The sequence below is a fragment of the Penicillium citrinum genome, assembly GCF_028827155.1.
Source record: "Penicillium citrinum strain IBT 23319 chromosome Unknown utg000006l:1.0-3011923.0:1.0-3012962.0, whole genome shotgun sequence".
NCBI classification, from domain to species: domain Eukaryota; kingdom Fungi; phylum Ascomycota; class Eurotiomycetes; order Eurotiales; family Aspergillaceae; genus Penicillium; species Penicillium citrinum.
The window spans coordinates 1,983,272-2,010,963 of NW_026622691.1; the positions used below are offsets into that span (position 1 = coordinate 1,983,272).

At 49.2% G+C, this 27,692-nt stretch overlaps 6 protein-coding genes across 6 annotated transcripts; 2 read left to right on the forward strand and 4 right to left on the reverse strand.

Moving 5' to 3' along the window:
• Positions 1 to 331: 331 nt before the first annotated feature.
• Positions 332 to 1,734, reverse strand: N7469_007278 (FAD-dependent oxidoreductase; the record flags this gene model as incomplete). Its single annotated transcript, XM_056646196.1, has 2 exons — positions 332 to 1,148; positions 1,217 to 1,734. The coding sequence occupies 2 exons, from the start codon at positions 1,732 to 1,734 to the stop codon at positions 332 to 334; spliced, it is 1,335 nt and encodes a 444-aa protein (XP_056499637.1).
• A 748-nt stretch (positions 1,735 to 2,482) lies between these two features.
• On the reverse strand, positions 2,483 to 10,480 carry N7469_007279 (uncharacterized protein; the record flags this gene model as incomplete). The annotated part of the gene is made up of 3 exons (XM_056646197.1): positions 2,483 to 5,528; positions 5,587 to 9,779; positions 9,842 to 10,480. 3 exons carry the CDS (start codon positions 10,478 to 10,480, stop codon positions 2,483 to 2,485), a joined length of 7,878 nt encoding a protein of 2,625 aa, XP_056499638.1.
• Positions 10,481 to 11,064: 584 nt separating this feature from the next.
• On the forward strand, positions 11,065 to 19,130 carry N7469_007280 (type I polyketide synthase; the record flags this gene model as incomplete). Its single annotated transcript, XM_056646198.1, has 7 exons — positions 11,065 to 11,274; positions 11,336 to 11,422; positions 11,486 to 11,543; positions 11,616 to 11,949; positions 12,005 to 15,641; positions 15,670 to 18,234; positions 18,294 to 19,130. 7 exons carry the CDS (start codon positions 11,065 to 11,067, stop codon positions 19,128 to 19,130), a joined length of 7,728 nt encoding a protein of 2,575 aa, XP_056499639.1.
• A 645-nt stretch (positions 19,131 to 19,775) lies between these two features.
• On the reverse strand, positions 19,776 to 21,424 carry N7469_007281 (MFS transporter; the record flags this gene model as incomplete). The annotated part of the gene is made up of 2 exons (XM_056646199.1): positions 19,776 to 21,006; positions 21,090 to 21,424. 2 exons carry the CDS (start codon positions 21,422 to 21,424, stop codon positions 19,776 to 19,778), a joined length of 1,566 nt encoding a protein of 521 aa, XP_056499640.1.
• Positions 21,425 to 22,013: 589 nt separating this feature from the next.
• Positions 22,014 to 24,064, forward strand: N7469_007282 (putative transcription factor; the record flags this gene model as incomplete). The annotated part of the gene is made up of 4 exons (XM_056646200.1): positions 22,014 to 22,070; positions 22,121 to 23,013; positions 23,085 to 23,432; positions 23,503 to 24,064. The coding sequence occupies 4 exons, from the start codon at positions 22,014 to 22,016 to the stop codon at positions 24,062 to 24,064; spliced, it is 1,860 nt and encodes a 619-aa protein (XP_056499641.1).
• A 214-nt stretch (positions 24,065 to 24,278) lies between these two features.
• Positions 24,279 to 25,691, reverse strand: N7469_007283 (FAD-binding oxidoreductase; the record flags this gene model as incomplete). Its single annotated transcript, XM_056646201.1, has 1 exon — positions 24,279 to 25,691. The coding sequence occupies one exon, from the start codon at positions 25,689 to 25,691 to the stop codon at positions 24,279 to 24,281; it is 1,413 nt and encodes a 470-aa protein (XP_056499642.1).
• Positions 25,692 to 27,692: the final 2,001 nt, after the last annotated feature.

The window sequence follows — 27,692 nt, forward strand, 5'->3', positions numbered from 1 at the left end:
GTACTACGATCCTACGATCACCAGCGTTGGTTGACAGTATACAGATCATAGTCTGGGTGTGATCATATATTTTATATCCAGACTCAAGGGACAACGTTGACTTAACACAAGGAGGCAAAGGAAGGGAGTTTCTTACCAGTTCATGTTGAAGATCATCATGATGATCTTCTTTGCTTTGGAACCACACTGGACGAGAATTCAGGACTCCATGGAGATAGTCGGCTATATTAGATTGGCTGGGAAGAGATTAAAAACCGAATACTCCTGCTATTTCCGTAAACCAATCTCTTATACTGTAGCAATAACCTATGACAGAACAAAGGGAAAGGATTCAACTCAATCGCTTTTCCAGCTTCTGTAGTGTCTCCTGGATCATGCCAACGGTATCATAGTCCCACAGCTTGTGACTTCGTTCTTTGATATCCTGACCGAACTTTTCAATATCCGTCCCATATTCACGATCCTTCCAAGTAAAGAGCTCAACAATGTGTCTGCTGCTCTGGACCAACCACTGCGATCGTCCATAGCGCACCTCGCTATACACTGCAAGTGCTTCTGAGATCCCCGAGTCTTTTGAACTCGACCTATTCATTAACACGGCAAGAACCTCAGCAAGAACAAGCGCATCTTCAATGCCAGCCCCAGCGCCGCCGCCGTGATTTGGCGTAGAAGCATGTGCTGAGTCGCCCGCCAGACACACACAGCCGCGAGCGTACGTGGGCACGGGGGCATCTAGCATGTCAAAAACTGCCCATTTGTCGAGTTTCTCCGGGAGCAAAGACACAAGCGTTCGGGCAGTCGGGCCAAAGTCAGCGAATACATTGGTGATCTCTTCTGATGTTGCTGGAAGCACATATCGTTTGCTGTCGCTACCTGCTTGGAATTCGGGCCACTCTTTCTTATCCATGACGAATGCCTCTACGTGCATTGCATTGACTGCGGCAAGGGTATGCTCAGCACAAACGCATTCGGTCCAGTATGCATGAGTACCTTCGAGGCCTTCTTCTGGCCTATAGCTTCGACTGCTTTTTCCAAAGGCACCATGCTCCGGAATCCGAGTTGGTGTGAGTACTGAGCTCGTGGACTGTTTGGGCCAGATCCAAACATGGAGGTGCGCACGCGAGAGCGGATGCCATCGCAGCCGATAACTATATATGTATTTCATGGTAAGCCTGGCCGACGAATTCTTGGAAGAAATTGCGATCCCATAGATCACCACATTGAACTTGACACACCAATATCTGCCTTCACTTTCTCCCCATCTCGGAATGTTAGAATAGCTTTTCCCGAATCATCATCGGTTTCGACGGATTCCAACGACTTCCCAAACCGAACATTCTCTACTGGTATGTACTTTGCGATCTGGTCCACAAAATCACATCGCCGACAAGCTTTGAATCCCTCCTTGATATCAACTTGAAAAAACGGGTCCTCGACAGATATGTGCGGATTTTCGCCTTGTTCACGGAACCCGTCGACGAAACTGATGGTCCCTCCTGAAGATTGCGTCGCTACACTGATGAAACTTTGTAATACGCGGGGATCCAAAGCCTCCATAGCGCGCTGGGCGTTGGGAGTAAAGGTAATGCCAACGCCGAGCTCTTCAAACTTCTGTACCCGCTCGTAGATAGTGAAATCCACGCCGCGATTCAGCAGCCCTAGAGCCAATGCGAGGCCGGTTATGCCGCCGCCAATGATGGCTACTTCAAGTGATTGCTTGTTGGTTCGAGTCATGATGAAATGAATGAGGGTTGAGTTCCTTAGTCTTGAGGATATGGGCGAATGGATTGGAGTAACGGTTTCCACAAAAGCTAGAAATTTTCTATGCTTTCTGCTATGGAATGTAGAAGGGTAAAGACGTACACTCTGATCCGATATCTTCTCGGGCCTTCCATTCTGTCACACAGATAGCGGAGTTTCTTGTGACTGCGGGGGACATCATTCATGTTTTGGATCAATTCAACCTCACAAACGGAGTTCCGGACTAACTTTCCAATGCAGCCGAGTCTCAGTGGCGGACTTCGGAGTTGAAAGTATCTTAGCTCGAGAACCTCAAGTTCTTGACTGATAGATAGTCAGTGGCAGGGTTCACAATGATAGAGATGAGGTAGTATGAATTCATCTGGAGCGTGAGTTCACTGACTTCAAATTGGAAATTCTGGGTAAGTTTGAAATTTGACAGAATGAAGTGGATATAGTCTTTCAATATTATTGCCCGCGTATATGTATTTGATGAGAAGCTCCCCTGTGAAATGGATTTTATAGCTTTGTAAATGGTGATCCCCATACTACAAGTTGAAAGTGTTCGATTATTGAAGACTGCAGCCTGAGGCAAATAGTTGAAATGTAGACAACTAGATTCGGATACAATGCGCAATATAAAGAGCAGCATGAATTCTCTGTATACAATCTGTCTATGGTAAATACTGCAAAAGGGCAGATTGGCAATACCTTGAAGGTATCGTGGCTCAAAATGGTCAAATCAACGTAGAAATCCAGTTTCCCTCCAGAATTGGAAATAGTTCCTCACTACCTCATCGCGAATCGGCTGTGCAGCCCTTAAAGTCGCCGAATGCTCCAAAGTATTGTTCGTAGCCATAGTCACTCCTCCGCAAGACATGTGTTCAAACTTGTGCTCGAAAAAGTCGATCGCTTTAGCGGCCGGGTTGTCCCAGGGATTCTCCCCCGGATATGCCTGTACGCGTCTAAGCCACTCATCGAGGGGGACCACATTTTTCCCCGGGATGCCGAGCTCCTCAGCAATCACGGACACCATCTCCTCCCACCGCTTGAGGAGTGGGTTGTCAACATGATAGATGGGGTGACAGTCTGGCGCATCACGAAGCAGTAGATCCGCAAGTGTAGCACAAGCCTGTTCGAGAGGTAACCAGGATAGGACACCACCCACAGCAGGAAGGCTGCGCAAGGTCTGGGCCGATTTGAACAGGAACCCAAGCACCTCCATGTGATTCCAGTAGCCAGTCACCATAGATCCAGATAACTGACCCAATCGCACAGTCATTGCGCGGAATTGATCTGGATGTTGGCCTAGAGTCTCGAGAAGAATCCGTTCACAGATCACCTTGGCCCCGCCATATCCGTTCGGAAGGGCACTGTCGATGTCTAGCTGTTCCTCGGGTACCTGAATCTCGCCTGGGTGGGTTGATGGGAACTTGCCAACCGCTGAAAGGGATGAGATGAACTGGAAAGTGAATTTGAAATCGGTGGTCCTACGGCGGGCTGAGACACCAGCTGCTAAATCGACGAGGTGGCGCATGATTGCGAATTGAGGCTCATTCTGCTTTAGTGAGAGCATGCCGTTGACAGGAAAAGCATTGTGAATGACGTGTGTGACATGGACAAGAAGATCTCGATATTGTTCACTATCAAGACCCAGAAGCGGCATTGATGAATCGGTCTCGATTACCTTCAACTTGGCGAGTGCAATGGCGTCCAGGGTGATGAGTTTCGACTCAAAGGCCTGGATCTGACGGCGTAAAGGATCACGGCCGGCGGCATCCTTGGACCTCGTCTTTCCGGGCCGATTCAGGAGATAAACGCGCTCCACCGAGGGCAGATTGGCCAAATGTGCAGCAATGTGGCTGCCCAGGCTTCCAGTTGCACCCGTGACTAGGACACATTTGGCAGAGGTATTCGAGTTGATCTCATCGGAGTGATCGAGTATGGAGAAGCCTTCAATCGCTTTTCTCACGTATTCATCTGCAGCGGCCTTCCTGGTCTTCAGTTCATCATCGGAGAGTGTGTCGTGGCTGTCCAGACGGGCGGGTAGATTAATCGGGGAGGGAGCCAAGCGGTCGGTATTATGCGTGCTATCACCGGCGAGAGCGATGATGACCCTTTGAACGCGAACCTCGGGCAACTTCCCATCGGTCCACTCGACATGTTTGTAGCCTGAGTTGAGAAGATCCTTCTCCCACCGCCGCTCGTTGACGACGGCGTGCGTTCGTCCATCATCAAACAGCCACCAGCCCTCCAGGGTGCCCCATACCACGTCAACCCAATGAAGTGTGCTGTTCATCTCGAGAAGCATCAGGAACCCATCTGGGCGAAGGAATTTGCGAATGTTCTGTGCCGATCCTTGCAGTGAGTGGGTGGCATGTACAGCATTGCTCGCGATGACAATATGTTGCGAGCCTGTCAATTGCGGATCGGACGGCGGTTGTTCGATGTCATGTACAGCAAACTTCATGAAAGGGTACTGCTTGAATTTCTTCTTGGCCTGAGCTACCAAAGATGGTGAAAGATCGGTGAAGGTATATTCAATTGGGATACCAAGCTGGGCTAGTGCGGGAACGAGCACTTTTGTCGTTCCACCAGTTCCAGCGCCCATCTCCAGAACTCGGAGAGGTCCCTGATTCTGCAAAGGAAGCCCCAGCTTTGCTGTGAGGCGAGAGAGAAACTCAGCCATCAGCTGGAAGTACAGTCTGTTGAAAGGCAGTTCACCATAGAATGCAGCGACCAGCTCTCGATTTTTGGAATCTCCAAAAATCAACTGGGGACCATCAGCCTTTCCCGACAAAACGTCCGCCATTCGCGAGCCAACATTGTAAGTCAGTTGGTGGGATGATCCATCTTCTGGGTGATACCGCATCAAGTCGTCCAGAATTGCCTCGGCGGTCTGTGTTGGAAGCGGAATGGCCGTGCGTGTGATGGTACCATCATCGATGTCGATTATTCTCGCCTCTTCAAGCATCTTGTAAAGGTAGTCATGGAAGCGATGATGACGAGAGACAAATGGAACAGGCTGGAGCACTTCCCCGGGTCTTGCTGAGTCGAGGTCGCAACCAAGCTGCTTAAATGCCTTGCTTGTAAGGACCAGGCACAGCCTGGTCTGCTTTTGAGAAACCCCATTCAGGTACCCGGCGCATTTCCAGCTTTTAAGATAGTCGTCGGTCTTCTCTTTTGTCTCGTGGAAAGTCTCCAGGATGGCAGATGATGGTAGTTGAAGACCTTTTCCAAGGTCAGACTGATCTTGAGTAAGATGTACGTAGTCATCAATCGAGCTTGGTGTAGACGGTATGGCTCCATCGCTGGATTCGGGGGTCTTTTGTAGCGCGGAAATCGAACTTTCAGAGAAACCGTCGCTATCCTCAAGACAGAGTGTAGATTGGAGGAAGCTCAGAATTCCCGGAATGTCGAAGATACTCATAAGCTCAGACTGCTCCAATGTGCAATTGAAAGTTTTCTCAACTTCGCGGGCCATTTCCATTCCCATCAGGGAGTCGATACCAATGTCGGCAAGCGAGTCAGACTGATTGATCTCCTCTTTTTCGAGCCCAGAAATATCGGCGAGAACAGGAAGAAGCTTGACCCAGAGATCAGATTTGGTCTCCCTCTTCGGCGTGTTAACACTTGCGCGGAACTCTGTTCTGGATTCAATGGAGGAGTTTGTAGTTTGTGCATGGTGAGTTGCAGGGTCTTTGTTGGGAATTTGTGAAACATTCAGAGGGCGAACAGTTGCCAGCGGCATTGCTGGTGCTGAGGGAACAGAATCAATGAATGTACTTCTATACACTGTTAGCAAACGTGGTTTTCCCATTCAAAACTAGCCGCAATTGCACTGACTGCGATACAGGAGAATATTTGACTCCTAGTATGACTTCCTCCAGCGATCCAGATGTCGCATCAAAGACAAATATATCCGTGATGAAAGCATCATCAATACGCTTATGCTGCGCCAGTACATGCCACTCGCTTTGGTTATTATCGTGAGAGCCCTTTTCAAGCCTGGTCAACGTGCTCGGTGACTTCATCCACTGTTCAATTGCAGAGATCATGTAAACATGATCATCGAGATTCTGACGAGCTTGGGCCATGCAGTTGACCCATATACTACCAACTTGAGTAAATGTTTCGCTAAGCGCGGAGTCCAGCCAGGACTCGCCGGGTCGACACCGGATGATCCTACCGATAGACTCGGTGGATCGCCCAACTAGCTTTTGCAGGCCTTTGAATCTCGCGCCATAATCTACAACATGAGAAAAGGCCTTGTAGATGCTGCGTCCCTGGATTACCTCGTCGGCATCATCACTGTACTCAAAGGCGCGGAGACAACGATCGTGGGTTATGAGACGCTCCAGTCGGCCGAATTCCAGAATCGAGTGGGCGTCGTCAACACGTTGGAAGTAGAGCTGTCCAAGCATGTGAACAACATCGTCATCGGTACCACTATGGCTGCTTATCTTAAAGTTCCATCCCGCAGAATCACTACCAAGCCTTTCAAATTCAAGAAGAACGGCATTGGAAAACTGCGCGATTATTGGAGCTTGGTTAGAAATGTTGAAGATCAGAGGCTGGAGACTTTTGCTCTCACTCAGCTCCGGATGAACGCTCGTAATGGCCTGAATCGCAATGTCGATCGCAAAAGTCGGCGGACACGCTTGGCCTGCCATGGCGATGCTATGATCAGAGGCAACATCCTTGTATTGCTTGACCTCAGTGTTGATGCGGAATCGACATTTTTCTCTGTCATTGCCATCAAAGCCAAGGAAGGTGAAGAGGTCCATCGGTGGGGTATCTATTTCAGCGCGAGTCTTGTGATGTGAAGGCACCTCCACAATGACAGGCTCGGGAGGCGCCTTGAACTCAAGCCAGTGCCGCTGTTTCTCGAATTGATAAGGCGGGAGAATGACGGGGGCATATTCCGAAGTCTGCGCGTGAGAGTGTGGCCAGAAAGCGACGCGTATTCCAACCTTCCATAGGCTGAGTATGACATCGGCAAGCTGCTGTACCCCTTGGGTAGAGCCAGTTATGTTAACTGCCTGGAAAGTCGAGGTTTTGGGTAAACCCAAGGCTTTGCTTGCCATGGTCGCTATGGTCGAGTTGAAGCCAGCCTCTAGCCAAACTGCTTCCGTATACTGCTTTGACAGTCTCTGGACTGCGTGGTTGAAGTAGACCGGTTGCCGCAAGTGGTCGAAAACGTACGTAGCTGGAACGGGACCAGCTTCCTTCTCCGCAGTAGCTCGCTCCAGGTGAATCTTGGGTTGTCCGAAACTTATCTTGCGGCCCAGTGCCTCCAGTTCCGGCTTCAACTGCTCAATGAGTACCGAATGGAAAGCGTTGGTCACATCCAGTCTCTTGTGCTTGATGGCAACGCCACGAGTGGAGATTGTCTGTTGAACAGCATCTATGGCAGCAGTGGACCCGGCGAGAGTAAAGCTTCTCGGTCCGTTGAAACAGGCAATAGTAGCAATATCATTTGTTTTGGCTCCAGTGGCACGTAGATTTGTGGACGACAGCAAGTCTTCAATGTCTTTTTGATCGCCCTCGACGGCCATCATCGATCCTTTCTCAGGGCCCCATGCCTGACTTATGATCTTAGACCTTCCAAAGATCATCTTCAAGCCATCTTCCAGGGCGAGTGCCCCAGATACGCACAGCGCAGTGAGTTCGCCAAAGGAGTGGCCAACAAGGGCTACAGGCTTAATACCACAGTCGATCCAGCTCATGGCAGATGAATACTGCATGGAGAACAAAAGTGGCTGCAACACCGATGGATCTTGGATTGCTTCATGGTCGAAGATCCGGGGATAGATGCTACCTGCGCCGATAGCTTTGCAAACGGTGTCGCACTTATCGAGATGAAGTCGCAAGACCGCAGCCTTTTCAAACAAACCGCGATCTAGCCCCACAGACTTGGAGGTCTGGCCACCAAAGCATAGAATTACTGGACGCTCACGAGGCGTGTCTGCTGTTTGAGGAGAGAGCAATTTTTGTTCGAGCTCATCGATTGATTGGGCACTGAGAATAAGACTTCGACCAAGGGACCAGTTGGACTGTCGATTTATATTAAACGCCAGGTTCTCGATTCCAAGTCGGTCTTTGGACAAAGGCTGATTCTTGATAAACTGGCGCAGTCGCTCAGAATAGCTTTGCACAGCTTTATCATCGAGACCAGAAATATAAATCGGACATTTGAATGGGAAAGTTTGAGAAGCCGATGCATTGTGTGGTTTCCGATTCTCGGTTTGCCAAGCTGATTTGGGCGCCTGCTTCACCACCATCGAGGCATTCGATCCAGCTGCGCCATAGTTGTTGATCAGAGCGACCTTCAGTTTGTCATCCCAAGGAACAGGTTCGGTAGTGATGCTCATGTTGTCTGACGGTGTGGCCTTGATAGAAGGACTGATTGAGGTAAAGCTGGCCTGTGGTGGTATACGGCTTTCTTGCATCATCAGTAACATCTTGATCAGTGCTATCACACCAGATGCACCTTCAGTATGACCAATAAGGCCCTTAACGGAGCCTACCTGCAAAGGCTTCAGGCCTGCGCGGGCGGGACCGCCAAATATTTGGCGTATACTGGCGTACTCAGCAGGGTCGCCCACTGGAGTGCCAGTTCCATGAGCCTCCACAACCGAGACATCTTTGGCATCCAGCCCAGCTTTGCTGACGACAGTTTGGAAGACATTTGTTAACGAGGATGGGTTCGGAACAAAGATGGGTGTGTCGTTCTGGTTCTGGTTGATAGCTGTTGCAGAAATAACGCCGAGGACTTGGTCACCGTCGGCGATGGCATGGGTCAATTTCTTGAGGAAAACAGCTCCAATAGCTTCACCGCGGCAATATCCATCGGCCCTCCCATCGAAAGGTTTACACTGTCCTGTAGGGCTGAGGAAAGACCCCGCGGCAAGGTTTTGAAAGAACATCGGTGTCGTGTAGAAGTTGGTTCCACCAGCCAATGCCGCTGAGCAGTCCCCGCTTAAGATAGCTCGACAGGCTAGATCAATAGCGACAGTTGATGCCGAGCAAGCCGTGTCAATCATCATGGCGGGACCCGTCCACCCAAAATAATGACTGACTTTACCAGAAATATAGCTCCGGAGAGCACCCGTGGCTGAGAAAGCAGTAGGTGTAATGTGGGAAATATTGTTCTCGTAGTCATTGGCAACACAGCCTATATAGCAACCAATGCGAGGGTCTGCATCATATCTATGGTAATAGCCTGACTGTGCCACGGCCTGATAGGCAGTTTGGAGAATGAGTCTTTGCTGGGGATCCATATGAAGCGCTTCGCGGGGGGACTTTTTGAAGAACTTGTGGTCGAAAGCATCATAATCATCGATAAAGTTTCCGTACCATTTCCTCTGGTCATCGTCTCCGGGACGAAAAACCGTGTTCATTGCAAAACGGGGATTAGGAATGAGATCTTTGTGTTGCGATTTGCCCTCCAACAGGATCTTCCAGTATTGTTCGAGGTCCTGAGCTCCGGCCACATGGCACGACATTCCAATAACAGCGATGTCGTTTTCAGCGGCATCTGGTATCGAAACAGTAATGGAGCTCTTGGGGCTACTTTCGAAGTTGAAGTGAGCAACTTGGCTATTCAGCCTTCGTAAGAGTGTCGGGGGAACACATCGCTCCGGGCCGAATTCAACAACCCTCGAGTTTCTGTCTTGCAAAGAGCTAGAGCTTGCGGCACGGAAGGTCTTGACCCAGTTGAACTGCTCCACGAGAAAGGCGCGCGATGCCGCCTCCAGTACGTTTTCTGTGCACGCCATAACTGATGCCGAATTGACGCGAGTGGGCAGGATAAGGGAAGAAGCATCTGGAAGTTGGAAAAGGGGGTGCTTTTTGCAGAAAGCAAAGAATTGTTCAATATCCTCCTCGTAGAGTGATCCGGCATGAAAACGTCCATGGAACTCGGTCTCATTGGTGTTTATGTTGACATTTTGCAGATGACTCTTCAATGCCGAAGCAGTACGAGCAGAGGCTGTCACAGTCGCTCTATTGTCGTCGTATAGAACAGAAATATATGCCTTGTTTCCGGGGTCTGTTAGTTCAACTTCCAAGGCATGTAAATGAATAAGGATAAACTAACATCGGGGAATTTATCCAGCACTTTCTTGAGGTCGGCCAGCGATTGTCCTCCTCGCCAGAAGGCTATCAGCGAGATAGACGGCCCAGTAAACTCGGATGTATCTTGCGCATCTGAAAGGGCTCCTAGTACAAAGACCGCGCGGAGAACCGCCGCAGCGTTGTGACGAAACTGGGCCCAAGAAGAGCTAGAGGAGACGACAAGGGCACTAAATACACCGAGACAGCACCCGACAGTCTCGGTGTGGGCAGGAGACGGCAGGTTAAACCCCTGTCCAGACCCTGGCGGTGATTGTGATGAGGACTCAGCATATTGTAGAAATTCGACGAGCTGTGCGATAATCACAAGAGGGCCAAGAATGGCATTCGGAAGATCGGAGACCGTAGATTGTGGGCTTATAACACCAGTTCGAAGCCAGTCCCCGAGTCTGCGAGCATGGTCACTGCCAGATGTATATTGCAATTTCGGGATCGATCTGGATAGAGACTCCCATCCACCCTCGATATCTTCTATGGCGTTGACAGCCCAGCGACTGGTGGGGTCCTCTTTCACGAATGCAAGGATGCGGTTGAAGTAGGCCTCATCCAACGACATGGCCCCAGGCCCAAACAACAGGAGCGTCCTGGAAGTCGACATGACCATAATTCAATTGTCGCCCGTTCAAGATATCACAGATGAGTACACTTTTGTGGCAAATGTTGATGTACCACTGATTGCACTTTGCGATGAAGTGCAGCCCTTGGAAGTCGAAAGACAACGACATGGCCGGCTTTTACGGCTTCCCACGAGATTTCCCGGAGAAACATCATCTTTGCCTACCAGTATCATCACAGCCCCAGTCTGACAATCAATGAGATCTGAATCGGAGAGATTATGCGAGGTGCCAAAACAGTGTGGATGGATAGTTTACGGACTTGAAGACCACGCGGAGTAATTAATTCTCCACTCCTCCGCGCGGTGCGAAAGGAGTCAGATTTACTCCGGCCTGGCGAAGAAGCGTTTGAAACACACCATGCTCCAATCAAGTGTATCACTTCGATCTACTCCGGTCGTAAATGGGGTCAGCATGGCCCCATTACCTGCACGATACAGGACATGGTCTAAATGGAGGCCATCTACTTCTCTGAACCCATTAGAGGGCTCCCATAAACCTGTCGGGCTCTGATATACCGACATCAACGCTTCAATTTCCCAACCCATTTGTCTGAAAATTATTGCAAGACAAGATGGGAAGCGCCGGGGACACACTCAACAATGGCTGGGCCAGCGAGCCCATTGCAATCATAGGAATGAGCGCCAAATTTGCCGGAGATGCAGTGAATACCGATCAGCTCTGGGACATGTTGGTTGAGGGAAGAAGCGGCTGGTCGCCTTTCCCAGAGTCTAGGTTTCATCCAGATGGGATATACAATCCAAATAATGAGCGACTGAATACAGTAAGGCTCTTCCAAATTCTGAAAGCTTCAGCGGCAGTCATGCTGATCTGGTCATGTTTAGACGCACGTTCGAGGTGCACATTTTCTGCAGGAAGATGTCGGATTGTTTGATGCAGCCTTTTTTGGCTATTCGGGGGAGACAGCTGCTGTGAGTAACTCATGCTAGGACCTTTATTCATTTTGTCACAATTCAGTACTGACTGTATTGCAGTCAATGGACCCCCAATACCGTCTACAGCTAGAGTCCGTATACGAGGCCTTGGAAAATGGTGAGTACCAATACTTTTGTTCTTTCTTCGTCTAGACTATTGAGAAACTGAACTAATTATCAAGCCAAATAGCTGGTTTACCACTCGCTGAAGTTGCAGGATCAAACACCTCGGTCTTCATGGGAGTGTTTGTGCATGATTACAGAGACGGTTTACTCAGAGATGCCGATAATCTCCCTCGACTGATGGCAACGGGAACCGGTGTCCCAATGATGTCTAATCGCATCTCACATTTCTTTGATTTCCAGGGAGCGAGCATGACAATAGAGACAGCCTGCTCATCAGGAATGAGCGCGTTGCATCAAGCAGTCCAGAGTCTGAGGACTGGAGAGGCAGACATGTCAATTGTGGGCGGGGCCAATCTTACCCTGAACCCTGATATGTTCAAGGCCTTGGGATCCGCAGGGTGAGTGAGCCTCATATCTGCCAACATCTCTAGAGTAACACTAACAGGATCCAAGATTCCTGTCCGCAGACGGAAAGTCTTATGCATTCGACTCACGCGCCAGTGGGTACGGACGTGGTGAAGGCGTGGCAACTGTAATCGTGAAACGCTTGAGAGATGCCCTTGCGATGGGTGACCCCATAAGAGCCGTGATCCGTGAATCAATGCTCAATCAAGACGGAAGAACCGAAACCATCACATCCCCAAGCCTACATGCACAGGAGGCTTTAGTGCGTGGATGCTATCGGAAAGCAGGGCTTGATCCGCGAGAAACCCAGTACTTTGAAGCCCATGGCACTGGCACACAGGCGGGAGATACCGTCGAGGCACGCGCCATTGCATCGATCTTTGCATCCAACCAGGAACCGCTACTAATCGGGTCTATCAAAACCAATATTGGCCACACTGAAGCGGCAAGTGGGCTGGGAAGCATTATCAAAACCGCACTTGCTATTGAAAAAGGTGTTATTCCGCCGTCTATCAACTTTGAGAAACCGAACCCAAAGCTGGCCTTGGAAGAATGGAATCTCAAGCTGGTCCGAGAATTGGAACAATGGCCACCAGGACTAGTTCGGCGCGCTTCGATCAATAACTTTGGGTATGGAGGCAGTAATGCCCATATCATCTTAGAAGACAGCGCCCCATGGGTCTCGGATGTCGTCAACTCTACCGCGTACTCGGTTGGATTAACCAGAGGACACAGCAACAGGATTAATGCCAATTCCAAAACAGGCGAAACCATTCTGAAACTCAAGTCCCATGAAAAAGCCAATATTCATGGCTCCAAAGTCCTGGTCCTGAGTGGAAAGGACGAGCAGGCTTGCCAGAGAATGATCACGAATCTGGCGGATTTCTTGGAACAAGATCGGCCAACGCACCCAGATCCAAAGGCATTCCTCGAAAGCGTCGTTTACACCTTGGGTGTACGCCGTACTAGATTTCCATGGACAGCAGCATATCCAGTCTCTATCATGGACGGAAGTAGCACGGTCTCACAAGACCTCAGATCGCCCAAGTTCAAGCCCACGCGCAGCTCACGTCGCCCGCGAATCGGCATGGTCTTTACTGGCCAGGGTGCACAATGGCATGCTATGGGTAGAGAGCTTATCGATGCGTACCCCGTATACAAGGCCTCGCTCGAAGAGGCCGAAGAATATCTGAGGGAGTTCGGCGCCAACTGGTCCTTGATTGAGGAACTATCGCGCGATGCCGAGACTACTCGCATTAACGAAGTCGGCTTGAGTACACCCATATGTGTTGCACTCCAGATTTCCCTTGTCCGTCTTCTGCGCGCCTGGAATATTGTTCCTGTCGCTGTTGCAAGTCACTCTAGTGGAGAGATTGCTGCCGCTTACACTGCTGGGGCACTGAGCTACCGGGCGGCCCTGGCATTTTCCTATTTTCGCGCTGTTCTGGCATCAGACAAGAGTCTGCAAGGCCCACTGAAGGGCGGTATGATTGCTGTCGGGCTCAGCTTGGAAGAGACTGAGTCGTACCTAAGCATGCTGAGATCAGGCAAGGCCGTTGTGGCGTGTGTTAACAGTCCCACGAGCATAACTTGCTCGGGAGATCTCTCTGCGGTGATGGAATTGGAAGATCTTGCTAATGCCAATGGTGTCTTCGCTCGTCGTCTGAAGGTAGACACTGCATGGCACTCCCATCATATGGAACCAATTGCGAATGTATATTGCGAAGCTCTGGATCTCATAGGACAGGACACCGATGCTCTAGATGGCCCGAGGGATGTCACCTTCTCATCCCCGGTAACTGGTGGCCGGATTACTGTTCTCGACGAAATCGCCCGTCCTGAGCACTGGGTTGAAAGCTTGTTACGCCCTGTCCAATTTACTGCCGCCTTCACCGATATGATTCTAGGCGAGTCAGAGATATCTGCCTCCAACGTGGATGTCATCGTTGAGGTTGGTCCTCATACAGCTCTAGGAGGCCCTATACAGCAGATCCTCGCGCTCCCCGAGTTCAAAGATTTGCAGCTTCCATATTATGGCACCCTTATTCGAAAAACAAGCGCGACAGCTAGCATGCAAGCGCTCGCTGCTAGCCTGTTGCAAGAAGGATATCCCGTTGATATGGAGGAAGTGAACTTTCCGTACGGCAGATCTCGACACGTCAAAGTATTGACAGATCTGCCATCCTATCCTTGGAATCATCAGGTCAAACACTGGGTTGAGCCGCGATTGAACAGAGCTCTCCGAGAAAGGTCACAGCCCCCTCACGATCTTCTCGGATCACTCGTTGAGGGATCGAATCCACTCACGCCATCCTGGCGGCATGTCCTTCGGATATCTGAGTCGCCGTGGACCCGGGATCATGCTATCCAGCAAAACGTTGTTTATCCAGCTGCAGGATACATGTGTCTGGCGATCGAAGCAATCCGTCAATTCTCGGGGACGGACCCCACGACCAAGATGAAGAAAATCTGCGGCTATCGATTGAAAGATGTCGATTTTCTACAAGCTCTCATGATTCCGGAAGGCTCAGATGGCATTGAGATTCAGACTACACTTCGACCCGTTAGCGCTAGAGATGTTAGCGCTCGTGGGTCGCACCATTTCGAAGTCTGGACGGTCACTATGGATAATCTGTGGACTCAACATGCTAAAGGGCTGATCTCCGTCGACTACGAAATGTCCTCTTCGGAAACTACTCGGACAGTCTCGGAACATAAGCAAGGCTATGCTCGGCGCCTAATTCCCAATGATTTGTTCACCAATCTGAAAGCCTTGGGAATCGCCCACGGTCCGATTTTCCAGAATATCAAAAGCATCACCCAGCCCGGTCCAGAAATGCGCAGTCTTGTGACTATCATCGTTCCAGACACTTCGCTACCTAAGGACCTTCCCCGGGACAACGTTCTACATCCTGTAACTCTGGATTCAATCGTCACTGCCCCATACTCTGCTCTTCCAGGAATTGCAGGCCGTGAAAATGCTGCCAAGGTCCCCCGATCTGTTGAGAACTTTTGGGTATCCAGCGAAATTAGCAACAGTCCAGGACATCTCTTCGAAGTCCAGTCCTCGCTCATTCGAAATGAGACTCTCGAAATGGAGGCAGACGTACTAGTTGCGGACAATATTACCGGAGAAGTAGTGCTTGAAATGAAAGGATTTTCTTACCGGTCCCTGGGACGAAATATGTCGCTTGAGAAACGCGAGTCTTGGGAGAACGAATTTTACAACAAGATTTCTTGGTCTCTCGATATTTCAATGTCTTCTTCTTCAAGCTTAGATAAGGTGAAAAAGCTATTGACATGCAACATCGACCCCACTGGGGTTGAAGCTACCAAGGAAGTCTGGCGTGCTTGCGTTTACTTCTTCCAAGAATCCCTTCTTGCTTTGACTTCACAAGATGTGGACCAGATGCAACCGCATCATGCGAAGTATCGTTCATGGATGACTGCTGTCGTCCAACGCGCCACATCTGGGGAGTTATGCGTCGGAAGTGCCGAATGGATGTCTGCTTCGGATTCAGAAAAAAAAAGGCACATAAACCAGGCCGCTAAGCATGGAGCTGTCGGCGAGATAGTCCATCTTCTAGGTGCTCAATTGGTGGCCATATTGCGAGGCCAATTGACACCGCTCGAACTGTTGCCAGATGATCACCTGCTATCTCATTTTTACAGCGAGACACCCAAGGTAAAGCGAATGGGGTCGCAGCTTTCAGGGTCTAGTTCGACATCTCGCACACAAGAACCCGCGCGCCCGGATTCTTGAAATAGGAGGAGCAACTGGTGCCTTGACGAAGTATGCCCTGGAAGCTTTGGGCACAACCGATTCAGGTGGTCCAAATGCCGCGTCATATCAGTTTACAGACATTTCACCGTCGCTCCTCGACATCGCACGGAAATCCTTCCCCTCCTGGGGAGACTTGTTGTCGTTCGATGAACTTGATATACAGCGCGATCCATCATCCCAAGGGTTCGAAAAAGGCACATACGACATCGTCATCGCTTCTCTTGTCTACCAAAACACCGACTCCTTTTCCAAGGCGTTGGACAATATTCGGCGCGTCATTAAACCCGAGGGTACTCTTCTTTTGATGGGACATATCAAAGACCAAATTGAAATCGAATTAGTTAACGGGTTGATTTCTGAACAGTGGCTGAGTGACGCGCACGAAGACCAGAGAAACCCAAAGCTCGACTCCAATCTCTGGAACCGCTGTCTTCAGAGCGCTGGATTTAATTTAGCTAAGATCGAGCTGCCTGACTGTGACGGTGAAAACTGGTCCTCGGTGACAATGATGACGAATGTGTCAAAGCCAATCTCTCCGAAGATCCCTGCCAGCAAATTTGTTATTGTTTCAAGTAAAAGGTCTGGTTGTCCACCAGAATTCTGGCTAAAGGACCTCAAAAATTCATTGTCTGCCTTCGCAGAATTCGGCGAAAACAAAGACCTGGCTGTACACGATCTTGAGTCAAATGCAATCAATCCAGAACTTTATGCTGATAAAATTGTCGTCTTCCTTGGCGAGCTGGATGAGCCAATTCTATACGATCTCGACTCACCTTCTTTGGAAGGAATCCGTACCATGAGCACTGGCTGCCAGGGGCTTCTTTGGGTCACTCGTGGCGGCGCCCTTGATTGTGAGAGGCCCGAGCTAAGCCTGGCCCCAGGCTTTGTACGTTCTCTGCGTAATGAATACATTGGCCGCAAATTTCTCACGCTAGACTTGAGTCCCAAGGGGGCACAGTGGTCTGAAACCGGTGCATCTGTAATCGCACAGATACTTCATCAGACCTTCGGCACCGCTGAGGATGATTCACCTACCGAGAGAGGCCCATCAGAGCTGGAATTTGCGGAGAGAGATGGTATGATTCTAATCCCGCGAATCTACCATGATGTAGAAAGAGACAGGTTGCTTTCGCTTGATGCCTTGGAGGCTGAGACGCCGGAGACGCTACCTCTTGAACCATTCCATCAGGCAGATCGTCCGCTCAGCTTCAACCGCAAATATCTGGCCTTTGGTGACGATGAATCTGCTTCTGACGATTGTGAACCCATTTCAACCACGTCAATTGAAGTAGAGCCCAGAGCTTACGGCGTCAGCCCTGGAGACAGGGAGAGCTCTACACTTGGGCTCGAATTTGCTGGTATCATCACCCGAGTTGGAAGCAAAGCGGCCTCCCAGGGCTTTGCAGTCGGTGACCGTGTTCTTTGCGTGTCAGATTGTCCATCGGTCTCGAGCCGCCTGGTTCTCGACTGGACCTTTGCCATACACATGCCAGCTGATATGACTTTCCACGAGGCCGCATCGATACCCGAAGCCTTCCTTACGGCATACTATTCCCTTATGGAAATTGCACAATTACAGCACTCGCAATCTATCCTCATTCACAATGCGGCTGGAGCTGTCGGGCAAGCGGCGATAATGATCGCCCGGCACTTTCATGCAGAGGTTTTTGCAACTGTCGATGGCCCCAGTGAGCGGAGTTTGATGATGTTGAAGTATGATATACCCGCAGATCACATATTTAGCTGCGCAGACTCATCTTTTGGCGCTGAAACTCGCGCTGCCACTAGTGGTCATGGGGTCGACATTGTCCTGAACTCGCTGGCGGGATCACTATTTCAAGAGAGTCTCAACTTGGTCGCGCCTCTCGGGCACTTCATCGAAATTGGCAGGCGGGATATAGACGAAAACAGCCTTGTAGAAATGCGTCTTTTCTCTCGGGGTATTTCCTTCTCAACTGTCGATATTCCGAATCTTTTAAAGCACCGGCGATTACAGGGTCACAAATGCCTGCGTGAGGTGATGGACCTCATAAAGACTAAAACAATAACTCCTGTGCACCCTATTGATGTATATCCACTTGGAGAAATATCCAAGGCCGCTCACCTGTTGCAGGCGGAGCGATACTTGGGCAAAGCCGTTTTATCAGTCAGCTCGGGTGAAATGGTTCCCGTGTTGTCACGAAAAAGGCCTGCAAAACTCTCCGGGGATGTATCCTACTTGATCGTCGGTGGGAGTGGTGGCCTCGCACAATGTGTAGCACATTGGATGGTCTCCCGTGGAGCGAGAAATCTTGTCCTACTTTCACGCAGTGCTGCCACAAGCGAAAAGACGGCAGCTCTGGCTCGTGAGCTCCGCGAAGCGGGATGCCATCGTGTTTTGCCTATCAGTTGCGACGTTGCCGATGAAAATGATTTGGCCCGAGCCGTTGACGAGTGTGTCCAGGAAGGGCTGCCAACAATTAGAGGTATCATTCATGCTGCTTTTGTCCTGAGGGTAAGTTCAAATTACAACTCTACTCTATCATTCCCAGGCTAATATTCATTGATGGACAGGACGCGTTCGTCGAGAAGATGACGCTGGATGACTGGAAGTCCACCATCCAGAGCAAGGTGTCAGGCGCATGGAACTTACATAACCAGTTTAACCTACCTGGTGATGTTGACTTCTTCGTCCTGTTCTCCTCCATCAACGGAATTCTCGGTTATGCCAGTCAATCCGCATACTCGGCCGCTGGTGCTTATGAAGACGCTCTCGCACACTGGCGCGTCAAGCATTGTGGCCTTCCTGCTGTTTCAATTGACCTCTCCGTCGTGAATGCTGTTGGATATGTCGCCGAGGCCAGCTCAGCGGAGACCCTCCGCAGGTCTCTCCTCAAAGCCGGACGCAGAGTAATTGACGAAGATCATGTTCTCTCTTCACTCGAGTCAGCCATTTCAGCGCCTTTTGACCCTCAATTCATTGTCGGGGGCATAAACTCCGGCCCTGGCTCTCACTGGGATGTTGATGGGGACCTGGGCCGCGACATGCGAGTCTTACCTCTTAAATACCGATCTCCCGCTGCTATCGGGCAGGAACAGGAGCAAGATGGGACAGACAGTCTTGCCCTGCAAATGGCCGCTTGTATTTCAAGAGATGAGGCTATTGGGGTCGTTGGGACAGCTATTGCTGCCATGCTGGCCGATATGTTTCTGGTCCCTGTTGAGGATGTCGACTTGAGTCAGTCACCGTCCCAGCAAGGAGTCGACTCCCTCGTGGCTGTCGAAGTGCGCAATATGCTCTTTAGTCGTGCTGCTGCGGAGCTGTCTATTTTCAACATCATGCAAAGCCCGAGTTTAACTCTTTTGGCGGCGGATGTTGTGGACCGCAGTCCACACGTGAAGTTCGAATGAGTTGACACTGAAGGTGGAGTTTCCATAGTCGTGATAAGATAACCACAGCCCCATGATTACTGCTTCTGTAGAGAGAAACTTGCTCTTCCCTTTTCTATTCAGATTTTCAGGTATTTTCTCACACAATGGCATATTATGATTTTGTCTTCATGATCTTGAGTCTGTAGCAACCAATAACCTTCTTCGTTCTCAATTCATCCGGTACGGCATCTTAACTAGCCTTTGTTGTTAATGAGCTAGGCTCTATCGTAAAATATGGGTTAAGGTTATGTTTTCGATTTATGCGAGAGGTTTACAATCTGCCAGAATCATGTACCATCTGTCCTACCCATAAGGGAAGCCTGATTTACCTAAATTACATGGCGCGAACTAGGGAATTTGAAAAAGTCTACAGTCTTTGAGGCTACCAGTTCAAATCCCATTTGCATACTAGAATTACGTGATACGCATATGCGGTATATTATCAATTCAAACGGTCGAATTTATAGTCTATTTATTATAAAATATATAGGCCCCGTCAATCAAACACACCTTGTTTTCTCAGCGGCGCATTTTCTTCCCCCTCATGTAAAAGGGGCAAGTCCAATATGTATAGGTACTGCACTGAATTTCCGTCCCAAAAGCACAGTCTGCTATCGAAGGCTTTCATTCTGAGACATCCTTTGTCTCCTCCTCTTCCTTTGCTTGATTGGCCTGTGCCTGCTGCATCTGCATCTTCTTCATGGTTTCCGCCGCCTCAAACGAATACTTACACTTCATGCGCACTTGCTCGCCATAGCGATACATGATCAGGGGAAACGGCATGCATGCCAATGTCAGAAACGCGGGGATACTGGACGCCCAGTGGATTCCCAAGTTGTGGTACATCTGCGTTGTGAATAGAGGGAACACGGCACCGATTACGGAGCGGAAGATAGCTGCAGCGGCAAGCACAGAGGCAGCGTAGATCGTGTAGGAGTCGATCAGATAGTTCATGATAGGCAGAAGAACAAGAACGCAGCCAAATCCGAATGGAGCGGACAGAATGATACTAACCGACCAGTGGATGCTGGGGAAATTGGTCCAGGCAAAGGCGAACATTCCAATCGGCAACGCGACACCCCCGATGATAGCGGGTGGGAGACGAGACTCGGCTGTTGCAGATTTCGATAGAATTAGTTTCATGTACCGGGTGTTGTTGTCCCAGATTGCATAAAGAAGGCCGAAAATGATCCCCACGGTAATACCGAGGAAAGACAGGCCGCCGATACCTTCACTCCAGCCGCGGTCTTCATTGTATACGATTGGCATGGCACCCATGAACATGTATACTGTTCCGTAGATGATTGCCATGTACACGGAGGCGACCAAGACAATAGGTTCCAAGAACAGGAAGATCCAGGGTCGAAATAGGGCTCGCTTGAAGACCTCTGATGGCTTCTTCTTGCCCTGGCTTTTCTCGAGAACACTGATGTAGACATTGGCAGTTGTCTTGGAGAGATGCTTTGCCCGGTTTTGCAGTAGAACTGGACCGTAGGTCTCTGGCACGAAGACCACACCTAAGATCCCAACAACTCCGATGAAGATTGTACACACGCCTTGAACCCATCTCCACCCGATATTCTCAGAGATGAAGCCACCCATCACCGGACCGAGTACGGGCCCCAGGAATGGGGCAACACAGTAGACTGTCAGAGCGAGACCACGCTGAGCTGGAGGGAAAAGATCGGCAATGGTACCGCCGGAATTCACGAGAGGAGATGCCCCAAATGTACCAGCGAAGAATCGGAGGATCAGAAGCGTGGCAATGTTTTGACTCCCAGCCGATCCACCCAGAAAAGCCACCATTGCAACGTGAGTGATGATCCATAGCTTTTGTCTTCCATATAGTTCGGATCTTTTGGAGTCAATACATATTAGCGCGTGAATATGCGAAGACACAAGAGAATCTATAGAAACGCATGAAATATGGATACTCACAGAGGACCCCAGAGGGCAGGACCAATTGCGAATCCTAGCACAAAGAGGGATAGACCAAGAGTGAAGATCTCGGAGGAGATCTTAGGGAAGTCTTCAAAGACCTCGTTGGCGGAAACAGCGTAGGCCGAGGAGGTCAAGGTGACAGCAAAAACCGACGTCGTCACAATCGACGTGATGAACCATTTTCGGAATGAACCCCAGTTCATTGGATTCCCTGGGTCATCTTTCTGGAACTCCACGACAAAAGGGTCTTCTTCAGTGCCGTGACCGTCATAGAAGGGGGTTTTCTCGACCTCGCCTGGGTCAGTGGTGGTGGTGTTAGTCTTGGTGGACATTGTGATTCAAACTCCAAGGTTTGCACAGTGTCCAAAGCTCACAGAATGAAGACACAACGTCTCAAAAAGATAATCATCCCATGATGAGGCTGCTGTAATGCTTTATATAAGATTCTCACGGAGATCGGAGTATCTTCTATACAGCTCGACTGGAAAACGGATCAGCTTCCCATTGGTAAATATTGTGAGAGGTGGGTCTAAACGGATCAGCTGTTGATTGGATACTGCCGCATAAGTGGGCTCAGTCTAGATTAGATTACCCAATCACAAAGCATAGCGTTATGGAGGATACCGTAACGGATGATCAGCTGATTGGCTTTGCTTTTCGTTGTTGGATGTGGACATGTACATAGTACGTCTGTCGCATCTCTCGCATCTCACATATCACACATCCCACGCACGACTTGGTCCTTCAATGCTTTGACCGAACGAACAACTTTTGAAATGGTCCAGCCAACGCAGTTTGATGCCCGAGTCATCCGTAGACAACGTTTAAAAGTCTCCAAAGCTTGTCAAGCTTGTCGATCAAGAAAGGCCAAATGCGACGGCAACCGCCCAGGTATGTCCTCATACTCCTCTCAGATCTGGCATGAAGCTTACATACACCGAACAGCATGCTCTCGGTGCCAGGCTGGAAGGAGAGAATGTAATTACAGCCGACTAGGCGATGTCGCTGCTGCTGGGACTATGGACAAGTCTGCACCGCGACAGATCGAGCATCAGGAGGTTCCTGTCCTCGCTTCACCCCCATCCTCCCCTGTCTGTTCTTACGAGACATCTTCAATATCAACGGTCTTGACACCGAACACCCGTACCAACACCCTTGAGCCGCCATGTCCCTTTTCTGCCCCAATGGGTAATAGTGATGGCCGAGTCTTGGACCAGGACCGCAATTATAATCGCGCATTCTTCGCGGCTCACGGCCGTTTTGCTGGTCAGGCTGCGGCCGCCATTGATGATAAAGCAGGCATTATCCCACCAGCCACCTCGTGCCTTGTCCCTTTTGTCGATGCACCCCTATTTGGAGATTTGAATCTACCCGCTCAATGTTCCTCGCTATCCATATCCACTGAGTTACCCTGCAGACCTCATGCAGATCGTCTTGTGGGAATCTATTGGCAGTATGTTGACCCTGCAGAGCCTATCTTAGATCGAACCCAGTTCTTTCAATATTACGCATCGTCATTTTCCACCTCAAATCTGTTGTCGCCACGTACCATAATCCCCCAGATCCGGCTCGCCATCCTCAACCTGGTGTTTGCTCTCGCCGTACAAAGACAAGAATGCACGCCCTTCGGTGATCGGGACAATGAGGGGAATCTTTACTTTCGGCGTGCTTGGGCTCTGCTCCCTGTCGAGTCGATTATTTGGGAGCCTGGTTCACTAGAGTCGGTGCAGTGTCTGATGCTTATGAATCGATATCTCCATTGCACCAACAATCAGCCGAAGACATGGATGACCGCGGGTCTAGCAACGCGTATTGCGCAGAGTATGTGTTGTCATTTATCGGAGACTGCTCACACCAAGGATGCTAGTGATGAGACTCGGCGGAAACGTAAGATTTGGGCAAGCTGTGTCGCTTTAGATCGGTATGTGTTCTTTTGGCTAATAATGATTTCTATGTTATCGGAAAACGGAAACTGAAACTTGGCTATTGCAGATGTGTCTCATGGTCACTCGGAAAGGTATCAACACTGGCACTTATTCCCTCGTCAACAGGTTGCTGTAGGCAGGAAGATGAATCCTCAGACTATTCCCGTCTAAAACTGGAACTGCACGAGATCGGAAACCAGATACAACTGGCCCAAAGACAGACAAGAAGTACCCTCGCGACAATATCAGCAGGACAGTTCCTAGAACAGCAGGAAGAATACCACGCTACGGCAGTCCACCTCGACGCTTGTCTCAACAGATGGGAGACTAGTCTTCCCAATGATCTACAATTACAAAATCTGAAAACCTTGAAAGAAACAACGTCTCAAATGGAGCGATATTTGCTGCATCTTCGGTAAGCCCCTCACTGGCTTTCTAGTTCAGCCTCAAATTTCCACCATGCCAACAAAAATGTTTTCGCATAGACTTCTCCATACGCGGATCTATCTTTACAGACCACTTCTCGCCCGCTTCTATTCTATGAAATCTTCTGCTGCCCTCCAGTCAAAAACCGAGGTCTCCAGTCTAAATGAGCGTCTCCTCAAAGAATGTGCCAGGATGTGTGTCGATGCTGCCCGAGCCGTTACATCCCTAATTCTCGAAACATTGGGCACAGACCAACCCATCGGTATACTACCTTGGTGGACACGAGTATACTACCTTCATATCGCCGGCGTGATCTTTCTAGCGGCCATGGTGGAATCGGAGCTGTTCACTGGCACAGTAGCTCAATCATGGCAAGATGTTCTGACGGCTCTACGCGCCCATGTTCATCTAAGCACGTATGTTCAACAATGCCTTTGGACTTTCGAGGGCCTTTCAGCAAAAATCTCTCAAACAGGTTGTTTACCTTCAGGAAGTGAAGGCGAGCCACTCATGGGGGGTGCAGGTTACTGTTTCAACAGTATTTCTCACGATTTTGGATTCGACTTTGATACGTTTTTGTTTAGAACGGAAGAGGTGGTCGATTTCGATGCTTTCATGTAGTTTATGTAATTGTAATATAAACCTTGGCAGTGTGAGAGTATTCGTTTAGTAATTGGTGAAGCAAAGCTTGCTTCAAGGTTTGATTGAGTATGGTAGAATATTCAGTATGAGGATAAATACACGAATGGAGAGAGCTGTCATACACTAGTGTACTCGCTACTCGGATGAGGCACTTCACTACAGCTCACCATTCTCTATCGGCAGTAAATATGTTTCAAGAGACAGGTATACTCTGCTGATTATGGAAAATATCAGTTGGGTCAACTGCCTTCTTGATCAATTTGAGGCGACCCAGATTCTGTCCATAATATGCAGACAGGGCTTCCATGGTTGACTCCCTTGTATCCACATTCCCGGCGTACTGGCCATAATATGCGCCTGGGTTTCCACTTTTTGCGACTTTGCTCAGCCCATTTAAGAAATCGACTGACGTGCTGGTTGAGATACCGCTCGTTCGGGCAAATGAGAACATGAAAAAAAGCGTGTCACGGTGAGGATAGGCCGAGTCAGTCGATGAAATATCTGACACCGCGCCCCCGAGGCCATTTAAGGTGATGGCATATAAATCAGTTCCATTATTCGTATTGGACAGGTAGTTAAAGAATCGATAGGCAGTCTTTTCAGAGATAAGTGTCTCCTCGGTGAAGACCAGAGATTTGGCGTAAAAGTGTGATGGGGTCGCGATACCAGCGGAGGTGACTGCTGCGTCCAAGGACTTGGAAACCTCGAGAAAACTTGTATAGGCATTTGTCTGTACCACTTGTGGAGGCGTGACAAAATAGCTGGTGAGATTGAGGGAGGCGAATTCCGTTTCACTGCCGAAGTATACACCCGACATCACCATGCTGCTGGCAGTCACGACCAAAGCGTATGACATTTGCCGTGGTATGAGTCCGTCCGCGAGAAGCTGCTGCCAGGTCGTGAAAATATGCACTTGAGATGACACGCTTGGTTTCTTCCAGACATAGGTGTATCTGATAGTCGAAGAGGGTGCGGGTACAGTACGAATGGTGAAGTCAGTCACGATGCCGAAGCTTGAGCCCGCGCCACGGACGGCGAAAAACAGATCTTGATTCTCCGATCTAGATGCCTTGACAATGGATGAGTTGGCAAGAACCACTTCTACTTCCTCGATATAATCCACGAGCAGACCCAATTGTCGCGATGCAGCCCCTGCGCCGCCAACGGTGGCGTGTCCGCCCAAACCAACATCAAACGTCTCCCCATGCGGAGCTTGTCGTTTTCCATTGTTATACATAAGCTCTGTGACTTGGCCAAGATGATTTCCAGGCCCAAAATTTGCAGTCCAGGTAGTATCATCCATGCTGAAATGTTGAAGGTTTTCCAAGTTCACCGAAAGCTCGCCAGTGGAGGACCCATAGTTGCCATAGTTATGGCCTCCGCTTTTTGCTTGAACCTTGATACCTGCGTCCACGGCGCATTTGACAGCTGCGGCGACTTGAGTTGCATTTTGGGGAAAGACAATCGCGGCAGGGGTCGTCAAAAGATTGAGATTATATGGAGCGACCAGGCTGGCATAGTTGAATTGGTTTGGAAAGGCTACGGCACTTGAGTTTCCCCCAGTCGATGCCAGGAGACACGCCGCAAAGGAGCCGGCAGCTATCATACTGAGGAGAATTTTGATTCGAGTATGATAGCATCTGTCACTTTCCGATCTTAAGATTCGTTTTTAAAATCGCTCTTCTTCTTGCATTCGCAAATTCACACATATTACTCCGTACTCCGGAATACGAAATATGAAGAAACTCCGAAGATCATTTTAACGGCCTCACGGCCCAATACAACATTGAAAAAACTCCGCTCAGACCTGTCCCATTACAAACACTCTGAATTATCATCAGCAAAGATGATATGGTTTGTTTAAGCCATACTCCCGGCAGGTTAGTAATGTAGTGGGTGGTTACATAATGATCGCTGACAATGTATGTTCTTGCGGTTTATTTATCTTTAGTAGTATAATTAAGATCAGGTACCCTGCATCATGTAGGTTGCCAAATCTCAAATTGAATAAATCGAGATAAAATAAATAGACTTATTGTATCAAATTTATCCAATAATTCTGAAAATATAATATTTAAATTCTGCTAGTAGGGTTAAGCAACAGAGGGAATTCCTTGATTGCACATGGCCGACAGTTGTACTCTGAACGATATTTGATTAAGTTTATGAGACTACAGTATATGTTTGAGTCGGAACGATCCACATGAGCAAAAGAAAAAAAAAAGATACCTATTTTTTCTTTGCTGTACTAGCCCGAGGCTTGAGAGGGGACTGATTTATTTTGTCTCGTCTTATTTTCTTATTTATTGCCGGCAGGAGTACAACTGGTACTGTACATAAATCTCATCTGCCAGAGTTAGGGCAATACAAAGTCGAAAGCCGAGGTAAAGACAAAATAAGCAGCTTCTAAGGTAAGAAGGTGCTTTTGAACCAATCGGAAGAAACGAAAAGAAAATAGAGTAGGAAATTGTTAAAAAAAAGCGCAATACTTACTCTACAGGTAGTTTGTATCTACTAAACCGTCGCACAGATGTGATCGTCACGCAGCGGACTATGATGTTCTTCTTCAGGACTTGTAATTATACTAGGGTAACGAGATTGGAGGGGGTTATTATCAAAAGCGTCATTAGCCTAGAAGAATAAGCTTCATGCTGACCGTAACCCTTATAATGTAAAATGATATTATACGACAAGCAACTGGTATACTCTCGTTTTCTAGTATACTGTACTCAGATGATCACCGATCCGGGCCGTGCGTCCACAGGCGTGCTCAGTTTTACTTAGTGGACCAACGCAGCGAGGGCAAAAGGATTAGGTTGGCAGGGAAAAGCCAAGAATTGCCAGAGGAAATGCGTGACAGAGAAAAGAAGGGCCCTTTGACTGATGATCATCCCAAGTGACGGCAGTGGCGGCATAAGAACCCCGGGGAACATTTCCACCCTCCTGCAAAAAGTGCGAGCCGCATCCTCATAGGGTCAACTCTGCCACCCGGATTATCAATTATCTTTCCATCCGTTTCTACGCCTTCGACTGCCACCGCTGGCATGATCGCCAGGCGCACATTCGGGTGATCATTGATCGCGGGGAGGGCAGTGAGGGGCAGCTACTTTAGCGGCTGCCGCGATCGTCCCCAGTGTACAACAGTAGTCAACTACAGTATTAAAGAATCCATGCACAGCCTGGTGACCACCCGTCAATTCGCCTCAAATTAGTCTAGTTGGCCTTTTCTTAGCAGAGACACGGCACAAATCAAGACGGTTTTTGCGTTAGCAGCCTCAGCGGCTGACTTGACGCCCATTAGAGAGTAGTGGGCCTTGAGGATTTTCGGAAAAAGCCATGATCCACTCAATCAGGCAGACTGGCGGTGTCAGGCCCGCGGAGGCGAATCGCACATTGATATACAGATCCCCGGAATATTCCTTTGAAATACATACGTATGGACTTTTGTACAGTAAGAGTCCACCCAGTCATGCTGGGTTTGCATATTATGTATTGTCCAATACAGCCGTAGTATGTAGGATCATGGCGATACAGAATGATGTATGTAGTACATATTGCTTCGCATGTTGGGGAAAGTCAGACATACTTATCGGTATGTACCGCATGC